Source organism: Poecilia formosa, unplaced genomic scaffold (assembly GCF_000485575.1).
Source record: "Poecilia formosa unplaced genomic scaffold, Poecilia_formosa-5.1.2 Scaffold94, whole genome shotgun sequence".
In the NCBI taxonomy this organism is placed as follows: Eukaryota; Metazoa; Chordata; class Actinopteri; order Cyprinodontiformes; family Poeciliidae; genus Poecilia; species Poecilia formosa.
In genome coordinates, this window is record NW_006800033.1 from 1,391,296 (window position 1) to 1,402,091 (window position 10,796).

General features: G+C 35.2%; 2 protein-coding genes and 2 long non-coding RNA genes across 6 annotated transcripts in view; 2 read left to right on the top strand and 2 right to left on the bottom strand.

Moving 5' to 3' along the window:
- Positions 1-9,288, top strand: part of LOC103142210 (complement C1q-like protein 2) — a 20,777-nt gene extending 11,489 nt beyond the window's left edge. For 2 of the 3 annotated variants that reach the window (XM_016674369.1, XM_016674368.1), the window contains one exon: positions 6,234-6,621. In XM_016674369.1, the coding sequence (XP_016529855.1) occupies positions 6,234-6,487 (254 nt within the window). In that variant the 3' untranslated portion in view covers positions 6,488-6,621. Of the gene's footprint in view, positions 1-6,233; positions 6,622-8,949 lie in introns of those variants that run through there. The other variant, XM_007558144.2, reaches the window with a different exon arrangement.
- The window catches only part of LOC107836874 (uncharacterized), a 24,605-nt gene continuing 16,760 nt past the window's right edge, over positions 2,952-10,796 (bottom strand). Inside the window, exon 3 of the long non-coding RNA XR_001662851.1 lies at positions 2,952-3,830. This is a non-coding gene — a long non-coding RNA (uncharacterized LOC107836874). The remainder of the gene's footprint in view (positions 3,831-10,796) is intronic.
- LOC107832890 (uncharacterized) lies at positions 7,394-8,921 on the top strand. Its single transcript, XR_001662850.1, has 3 exons — positions 7,394-7,614; positions 8,491-8,637; positions 8,716-8,921. It is a non-coding gene; the product is annotated as an uncharacterized LOC107832890 (long non-coding RNA).
- The window catches only part of mylk5 (myosin, light chain kinase 5), a 16,625-nt gene continuing 15,660 nt past the window's right edge, over positions 9,832-10,796 (bottom strand). Inside the window, exon 18 of the mRNA XM_007558150.2 lies at positions 9,832-10,434. The gene's annotated coding sequence lies outside the window, so the exon portion shown is untranslated. The remainder of the gene's footprint in view (positions 10,435-10,796) is intronic.

The following is a 10,796-nucleotide window of genomic DNA, read 5'->3' on the forward strand; positions in this document are numbered from 1 at the left end:
ACGTGTTTGTGCAGCTGGAGCCAAACAGGCTCGTCTACAACGACTCGATGAACTACAACACATTCAGCGGCTTCCTGCTCTTTACAATGTGATGCGTACAACAGCTCTGCATGCCAGCATGATTCTTCATTATTTCACAATAAAGGAACTTGTAAATCATACTCTGTCCACAATGTTTTGAAAATAAATAAATCAGAAATACCTCCCTTTGTGGGAGTGTGTAAATTGATGTTTTGCAAAGTTTTTCGTAGATAACTTTTATAAGAATTGTAAATGAAGAGTATATTCATTTTTATTTGTGTTGACGTATTCGGGGAAGGGTTTAAACACAGATAAGTTTGTTTATTTATTAAGCTATAACATCTATTCTTCATCACCCTCTTCTTGACATGTGTTGCCTTGGAAAGGCACCCAAAGGCAGTTCTGAGAAGAATCAGTCAGCATCAATAGGGAAAAAAAAATAACTGACTACAGGGAGGATGACTTGGAGTTGTTGGATGTAAATATATAAATAACGTTGTTTTTTTTTGTTTTTTTCTTGAGATCTAATGTAGTCAAGACATTAAGAATGTGAATACAGAATTTTTGTCTCCTCCCCTTTTATTTAGCAGTGGTTCAGGCTGTAATACTGTAAATGATGGGCAATATGAAACAGAAGCGCATTTATTTGTTGGTGGTTGAGGAATGGGGATTCTGACTCTGTCCTTTGTCCTTTAACAAATGTAAGACATTGTTTAGGTTTTAAAAAAGTAGAGCTTTGCAACTTTGGATCTTGTCTGATTTCTCTTTTTGGTTTGTATTTTTTGTTGTTGTTGCCCAGGCTTTTTGAAAGAGTGAAAGGTTTTTGACTTTGCCCTTATGCCAATAGTAATGGTTATAGTACTATGACAATGGAAGACTTGTGAAAGTTTCACAAGTTTTATGGCTGATTCTTCATTTGCTTCACCCAGATTAACAGAAAACCATATTCAGGTCATGGTGTCTGATAGCAGATTGAATCTCATTATTGTTCAAGGCCTCAGAAAAGATAAGAGCTGTAATGCAGATAAGATGGGAAGTTGTGTGTCTGTGCCATAGAGAGAGACAGTGGCTATCTTTTTAGGAAACTCCTCTCATGGCTTTGATGTCGTCCAGATTGTCTGTAGATCTGTATAACATTGGCGTGTTTGTTGAAAAATTATCTTTTTACTGAGATAAATTTTAAACTTAAAACATCTTGCATCATATTTTGTAATCCCCACTTTTGGACACTTCAAAGACACTAAAGGTCTTTATAACTGGATAATTCCTTTATTCATACCTAAATATGTTGTCTCTATTATAGAACTGTTAGTTCAGCAGTTAAGAATATCTCCTTGTTGTCATTGGTTGCCCTGCAGGTGTAAACATTTGCATTCTCTGCTCCAACTTTTGAAAGAATCAGGGTGCAGCGACCATTGTCATCATAATCTCTCTGGACTGTTGACAATTCTCCAACAGGTTCATCTCCACATAGCCACACCACCTCTGGATCAAGATATCCTGCAGTAAAAACCAAGAGGGGTGAGACATCTGATGTTGGTGCTGTTTTTTTTACACTTTCAGAAGCAAGTGAACCTTTAGCTTTTCAAGTTTAAGAACACTAACAAGTGTTAGTGATAAATGGGCTCTCATCAAATTGTTTGCTTTATTAGCCGCACATAAAACGGTTTAAAATGTTTTTTCTAACTTTTTTCTTTGAGTAATTTAAAAATTACATAAATGGGTGAAGTAAGTTAAAATATTTATGTTACTTTCCTTTGTTACAGCTAAATAGAAGTCCTTTATATAGATTCCAGTCATCACATTACTGTAAAATTTTACAAAGAAAGAAATTGAGCATCTCATCTTTGGTTATGTCTTTTTTCGATTGGACTCAATCCTGGTATTTGCAGTTTTGAAAGTGATTGTCTGGACAACAGGACCTTTGACATTGGTCTTTGTTGGTTTTACAACCTGTCACACCTTAGATCCAGAGATTAAAACAGCAAGGTAAGTATGACAATGATGACGAAAAGGATGGAAAAGTGGTTTGGGTTTAAAGTGAAAATATAGTTTTGAGAGTTCTTGACCTTCAGAATTTCCATAAATTTTGACAGTTCAAAATTAATTTTAGCAGAAAGTATATCTTTGAAGGATAGGGGCATACCACTGAGGTGGCATAAAAGGCGGGCACAGGAGCCCTGAGCTACGTTTGTGCACTATCACATGCAGGTATAAAAGGTCGGAGACATCTGAGGAGAGGAGCAGAAACCCGGAAGTGATGAAGAAAATTGCTGTTCTGATTCTAGCATTCAGCCTTTGTCTCTCTTGTTCTGGATCTGATCAGAATAATGATGAAGCTTATCAAGTTGCAGGTTCAGCCAGCTGCGGTAACATCTGCCCTCTCATGTTTGTAACTCAAAAACTTGGAGAACTAGGAGAGAAAGTTGTAAACATGGCAGAAAAAATTACTTTTCTGGAGACCAGACTGCAAAACGCCGAAAAAGAAGTACTGGAGTTAAAGAATCTCACTGGAGGTAAGACATTTATCAACCTTATAATGAAATATAATTATAGCAGTTTTCCAACGTATTTGTGGTGCTTTTGATGTTTTCAGGCTCTCCTCAGGTGGCTTTTTCAGCAGCTCTCAGGGATTCTGGTTCAGGAAACATAGGACCTTTTACCACCGCTACCCCANTCTAATGAAGAACACGTAAGGAAATAAAATTGTTAAAGGATGTTAGAGTTAAAATTAGAAAAGGAAATTCAACCGTCCATGGCATGACTCTTTTTTGTTTTTAGTGGAATAAAATATTTTCCTGCAGACTTGTGAGAGCTTCATCATCTGTAATTACACATTAATCATAAAGTCGGACCAAGACACTTTATGGAACCAAATATTATTATTACCTTTATGTTGCTTGTTATTTATTTATCATTTCTTTTTGTTACCTCAGGTCAACGTCATGCCATAGAAGGGGGATGAACTATAAAAGAACAAAGTCTGAAATTTTTAAAAAGAATAAATGTGAAATTTTATGAAAATATAAAATGGGTGAAGTATTAGGAGGATCTAATTGTCATCTTTAAAGTAAAAAAGTATTAAAATTATATTCACTAAGTTGTTAGAGTTAACCAAAATGTAAATATAATAGAATGTTAGGATGATATTTCAAACTTAATAAAATGCAAAAATGAATAAAGTGTTAGGTTAATATTTAAAATGAATAGAATGTAAAATGAATAAAAAGTAGATATTACTTGAAACTTAATAAAGTAAACTTAGAAATGTTAAGGTACTATCCTTTAAAGACAATGAAGCAATAATGAGTAATGCATAAAACAATGTGTTAGTTTTAAAAACCAAACTTATTGAAATTTCACTGTAATATTTAAAAGTTAATGAACTACAGAAAGGATGCGATGTTAAACAAAATGAAATGGTAAGAAAAGCTTAGAAGTCTGAGTATTGAAAGGAAAAGAACAATGAACACATTCATAAAACAGCAAACCAATGCAATAAATCAGGATCAAGGGCAGCACAGTCAAAATATACTGATATGAATTAATTGTGATGAGGAAACAAGTAAAAATGCTCTCTAAGTAAAATGCAATAATAGTAATAAGATCTAATCATATCAGTCTCTCTATAGTGAGCCCTTTCTACGTCAAATCAGTTTCTGCGTGTGTCCAGATGCAGAGCCGGCGCAGCTCGATAGGAAACCCTGACAGGCCCAGGAGGCTTCAGTGGCGTTTCAGCTTTAACTCGGTCCACCAATCGTGGAAGGCGCCCACAGTCTCACACCCCGGCACACCCAGAAAGGATTGGACTTCATTCTGCAACAGAAAAAACACAACAAAAGGCGAAATCAATGGATTATATAAAGAACATTAAAGTGAATGAAAAAATGTTGTTTTGTCACTAGATACTAGTACTGCCCTTATACTATAGAAAGCTGGAGTTCCATGGCTGTCTTTAGGTTCTGGGAAACCATCTGATAGGCAGGTGAGGTTCTATTGGTACCGCTGCCCTTCTCTATGTTGGAAGTGATGCACTGGACAGCCGAGGACCTCAGGCAGGGAACAGCAGCATCCACAGGTGATGAGGAGAGCAAGGAAGGTTCTTTAAGATTCTGCATCATCTAATTAGTAAATATAATGTTCCTTTTTTTATTTAAAGGCTGCTCCTTGAAGCTGAAGATCAAGTAGTTTTTTTGTTTTTTTTCATACTAAGCCAATAGAGCATCAGTATATCAGTAACATCTGTTATTTCAGTTCTCCTCTTAATAATAGCTAAAGAAATGCTTAAATTAAGTAGCACATTTCAACCTTCAAAAATAACTTTGCTTGTTTTAAGTGTTGGCATATTCATAGGATCAGACAAAATCAGAAACCAAACAAAAAATCATGTAAAAGATCAGATTCTGAAATAAATGTGCAAAACTGCCCACAGTCATGTTTCATCAAAGAAATATCATTTGAAATGTATATAAGATTATCCCTAATAGAAACTTTACCAGAAATCTTAAACCATACATGAATGTTTTGCTTTTGTTATTTTAATTAACTTCAATCAAATAGTCCTCATTTAACAAGAAGTAACCCGCTACACTAAAGGCTTGTAAAGTATCATCAATAGTGTGAAAAGTTTATGATACGTGTTAAATTAAGATCCCTTGTAATATGTTGCATTCATGTAATAAAAGACAAACTTATTTTGTCTCAGACCAAAAACTGTAAATTATGATTATTAGAAATGTTTAGGCATTATTACCTTGGATCAACAATTACACATAGAACTAGATTCTTTTTTATTCTGTCAATCCTTTTGACCCCCTTTAATCAGTTCCATAATTGCTAATTTGTAAATCCCAATTCAGACCAATTTTTATGTGAATCCTCATATTTTCTTCCCATTTTAAACCCTCAAAGAATGATTAGCCTGTTTTTTTTACAAGAATAAAGTTAGCCCTGTCACTCCATATTTAACTGACTTATTTTATTCTCATCATGATTTTAAATCCCATAAGTTCAACAATTTTAACCTTTGAACAATTTGTTCTCTTGAATCCCTTCTATAGAATGTTTACTTAACTGAATTACCCTCCTTTGTAGTGTTTATCATATTTATCAATGTTTTTGGCAGTTTTTGGGGAGAAATTTGATACAACTAGATTTATTAAATGATATAATGTTCAGGTTAGACCTTTCTGCATGACTTGGTTAAACAAATAATTTTGAATTATAGCAAGAGAGAAGCAGCAATCAAACAATTTAAATCTATTTTGTAGAAATCTTGACATCATTGTTCATTTTCATGTATTCAATTCAGAATATTCAGTATTACTTGAGAAACTCATTCAAATAGTTAAAACATTTGTGAATTTTGATTTAACCTATTTTATATTTTGCTGAAGCCCAGAACTGAACTGAAAAATTTCTCAATATATTAAAATTTTCTCAATATATTAGATTAACTCAGAATTTGCTTGAATAGAGTAATTCCATGCATCTCCCCCTGTTTCTGTATTGAAACACTGTATAGTGTTTTGGTACAGAGACTCCTAAGAAACCTACGCAAATCATTTAGCCCAAATTGGCTTTCATTGCTAACTGTAACAGTTGGACGTAATTTAACCAGGGTGTTTACACCTCAGTGAAAGAATTTAATAGTTGATCGAAAAAATGTGCAGTAAACCCATAATTTTGTTGAGTAATTTTCCAAAGAGTAGATTTTCCTAAGATTTGAAATGGATTCCAAATAAATTTAAGTCATAACTTGAAATAATAGTCCTTATATTTGTAGCCACTGTAATTTTAGCCAACTAGAACTTAGACCAAGTGTGGTTGGATGCGCTTTTGTAAATCAGGAAATTAACAATTTTACTGTACTTTTATCCTGTTTCAATTGTTGTCCTGGTGGAGGAGAGAAACATATTAGCCAGATGCTGGACAAACAGAGTTATAATCATTCAGGCAAACAAAATATTTCTGCGAACTGCAGAGAGTTCTAACACCCTGCTGCACCGTTAAACTTATCCTGGGGTCAAAGAGCAGAGGTCAGAGTGCAAAGGCAGTAGATAATGAATTTGCTGTAAAGAAACTAAAGTGAGAAAAATGGCATCACACAATTCGAAAATTCTAGAAAAACCATTAAGAGCTACAAGGTTTTGTTGGCAGCCATTTTGTCTCCAACCTGTAGACTGAGGGAAATCCCAGGACCAACCATGGCAACANTCGGTTCTCCATGTTCAACAACCTGGCTTCTCCTCCCAACTCGGTTGTGAGCCTCATGAAGAACAGCGAACGGCTGACGTCAGTGTGGGACACCAGTGGGTCTGACATCAACGACATGGGGAGCAACGCCGTGGTCATCCCTCTGAAAGTGGGAGACAACGTGTTTGTGCAGCTGGAGCCAAACAGGCTCGTCTACGACGACGTGATGAACTACAACACATTCAGCGGCTTCCTGCTCTTTACGATGTGATGCGTACAACAGCTCTGCATGCCAGCATGATTCTTCATTATTTCACAATAAAGGGAGTTTCTTTTTTCAGTTTGCAAATTAGCATTATTTGTGTAGAAAATGCTTGACGAAATAAATAGATCAAAAATACTGCATTTTGTGTGTGTTTAAAATTGTGTTTTATCTGCATAAGTGAACATATTAAATATCATTTAAAATATTCTGAACAGTAAATAACGGGGTTATTTTCCAGATAGCTTTTAACTTTTATGAGAATTTTAAAGTCATAAAATGAATCAGTCAAAGAGCAACTGTTGTGACTTTTTTACACTTATGTTGTTCAGTATATTTGCATGATAAGTGACTGATATGTTAAGCATAATTTACATGATGATTATTATTAATTGAATTGAACATGATTGTATATAATTACAAAGGTGAAGTGAAATATATTTAAGTGCAAGACATGATTTATTTGAATAGAGGAAGTCTTTTATTTTGAAGAATGCTTAAGGATCTGTTTCTGTTTTGTCACTAGCTTGCTTCGTTGACTTTTTATTGCTATTGGTAATGAACAGCTGTTGCCCATTTATCAGCTGACGCCGTTCCTTTTTTTTTCTCTCAAATAAATACTGAACAGAAAGGTTCAGTAAAAGAAATACGAGCCTCCGTCTTGTTTGAGAAGAAGCTTTACTCCGTAACAGCAACTGCAGCAGAGAAGTACTTGGAAACTTACAAAATAACTGAAGTAGATATTTGTAGGAGAGAAAAATAGAGATGTTGAAACTTTTAATACTCAAATAAATAGTTCAACTATGTTATACTCTTTCAATTGTACCAAATGTTTTTCAGGACATTCCTCATTTGGTACATATTGCAGACACCAAAGATCCTCATGTCGGTACAATTCCTCTTTGCAGACATAGATATACTAACTATTATACAACTGTTGGTTTAGCAGTGCAGAATTTCTCCCCGTGGTCATTGGTTGCCCTGCAGGTGTACATATTTGCATCCTCTGCTTTAACTTTTGAAAGAATCAAAGAATCCATCATCATCATACTCTATTTGGAGAGTGGATGACTCTTCTACAGATTCATCTCCACACAGCCACACCACCTCTGGATCAGGATTTCCTGCAGTAAGAAGTAAGAGGAGTGAGACATCTGATGTTGGTGCTACTTTTACACCTTCAATTGCAAGAGAACCTTTAGCTTTTCATGTCTGAATACACTAACAAGTAACTTGGGTTGTCATCAAATTGTTTGTTTTTGTAATAGCACATTAAAAGGAAATAGTTCATTTTTTCTAACATAGCTACATTCTTTAAATAATGTAAAAATGACAAACATGAACCAATAAAATAAAAATAAATTCTATCCTTTTTTTTAAAATATATTTCAAAAGACAATTTTAGTTACTTAGTATCTTTTACTGCAAGTCATTTTTTATTAATTGTAGGACCTCTATGTAGACTTCAGTTATCATGTCATGTGAATTGTTACAATGATGGAAATTGAGCATTTTTTTCTTGGTTGCTACGTCTACTTTAGACTGAACTCTCTCTTGGAGGAAGCTGCACCTTCCAAACTGGTTTTGGGACACAAAACTTTGATCATACTTTTATGTTGGTTTTTATGAACAGTCACACCTTTGATCCAGAGTTAACAGTACTTATGCTGGCCTGGTTAATAAATAACAGCATGGTGGCGAAGACCAACAAGATGGTAAAATGGCTTTGGATTAGCAAAAAATAGATCTAAATGAAAATATGGTAGTGAGAGTTTCTGACCTTAATCGTTTTATTTAATTTCAACAACTCAGAGTTAGCTGAAGCACAACTGAATATATCTAAAATTTTATGTTAACATTCACACAGGATTCCTGACCTACTTTTGCGCAACATCACACTCATAAGTGATAAAAGGTTGGAGAGGTATATAGAGTGGTGCAGAGGCTCAAAGCAACAAACATGAAGAAGGTTATGGTTCTGATGCTAATCGGCCTTTGTCATTCTGGTCCAGGGAATGATGACGATATGTGTGCTATTGGAGGCTCAGCCAGCTGCTGTAACATCTGCCCTACAAACATGGAACAAAGAATTACTTCCCTTGAAACCAGGCTGCAAAACACTGAAAGAGAAGTTCAAGAGTTGCGGAGACTCACTCAAGGTAATACATTTACCAAACTTACGAAGAAATATAATTACTCCCTGTCCAGTGTCCAATCTGTCATTTTGATACTTTCAGGCACTCCTCGAGTGGCTTTTTCTGCAGCTCTCGCTGGCTCTGGAAACACAGGACCTTTTATGACTGCTACCCCACTAAAGTACAAAAAGGTTTTCTCCAACACAGGGAACTGCTATAATCCATCAACAGGTGTGTACAGCATTAACAATAAATGTGTGCAAAAATAGGAAAACAACCCAATCAAATCAATGGGTTGAATTTCTTACAGTTCTCATAACTCTTTATATTTTGCAGGTATTTTCACAGCGACGGTCAGTGGAATGTTCTTCTTTCGGTTCTCCATGTTCAACAACATGACTCCTGCTCCCAACTCGGTTGTGAGCCTCATGAAGAACAATGAACGGCTGACGTCAGTGTGGGACACCGCTGCGTCTGACGTACACGACAGTGGAAGCAACGCTGTGGTCATCTCTCTGAAAGTGGGAGACAACGTGTTCGTGCAGCTGGAGCCAAACAGGGCCGTCTATGATGATGGGATGCACTACAACACATTCAGCGGCTTCTTGCTCTTCCCCATGTGATGCGTACCATACCCATGCATCCCAATATGATTCTTTACTATTTCACAGAAAATTTTTTAATTTATTTAAATTGAAAATTACTACAATGTGCAGAAATAACTTTTTTTTATTAAAAATGTCATTTTGTATAAATGTGAACATTTGTATTTTATCTGCTTGATTGAATATATTGCATACTCTTCAGATATAGTCTCAGGAGCAAACAATCATGCTCTCTTGTAGATAGTTCTTACCTTTTGAAACAAATTTTAGACTTGTGGAAAGGACCAAATTGGATTAAATTGTGGAAACTAATATGATGTAGCTTCCTTCTGCTGCTTTTTAATATTATAATAAAAGATAACATTAAAGCAATGTGACACTTGATCTTTCCTCCACTGCCAAAAAAAGTCTTCCTTTGAAGTTTTCTGCATCACTTTTCATGTTATTGACTAGGAGGTTGAGCATCTAGTTTACAGAACTCACCTGTACATTTGTTTTAAATGTTTTTTTTTTAACCCAATGGCATAGGGGTTGCATTCACATCAACGTCCCCCGAAAAGGAGTAGTGGTCGTTAGTAGGCAAAGATGTGATGTTGCAAAGGTAAAAATCAAAGACGTTTCATTGCTCTTTATTCATTACAAAAATATTTCTGTATATATCTTCATGAATCTCTACATTGTTTGGTATGCTACCGGTCAATTTTAACAAGTTCTCGACAATTTTATCATGGTAAAAGAAGCAGCAAATGTGACACATAGGTTGCAAAAAATTACACCTACTTGAAATGCAAAATAATGGTTGGTTATACTTTTTCCAGTAATATATTTAGACATGATTTTTTTTTTCAAATATTCTACCAAAACCTTAAAGTCAATCAGAAATATGATGGCATCCTCTTAACATTACTCCAACACTTTAGTTGAGACCACTTTATCTCTAAAAGCTAATATGAAAATATTGCTCCATTGTTCACATTATCAGCAGAAACCTATTTTAAATTAGCATATCTATAAGCCATATAAGGAAATATAAACTCTTACACAGCGTGCTTTGTAACTATATTCAGGAACCTTATCAAAACTGTGTACAATAATGTGTGTTATACTCTTTCAAATGCAATAAGTCTTTCAGAACATTCCCCATTTGGCCTTTCCACATCAAAACATTGCTGTATATATTAAAGACACCAAAGATCCTCATGTCTGTTCAATTCCTCTTTGCACATATATTTACTCAGTTATAGAACCGTTAGTTTAGCAGTGCAGAATATCTCCCCGTGGTCATTGGTTGCCCTGCAGGTGTAAACATTTGCATTCTCTGCTTTAACTTGGGAAAGAATCAGGGTGCAGTGTCCATCATCATCATACTCTATTTGGACAGTGGATGATTCTTCTACAGGTTCATCTCCACACAGCCACACCACCTCTGGATCAGGATATCCTGCAGTAAATAAACAAGAGGAGTGAGACATCTGATGTTGGTGCTATTTTTACACCTTCAGAAGCAAGTGAACCTTTAGCCTTTCATGTCTGAATATGCTAACAAGTGTGACTTGTCATCAAATCTTTTAGTATCAT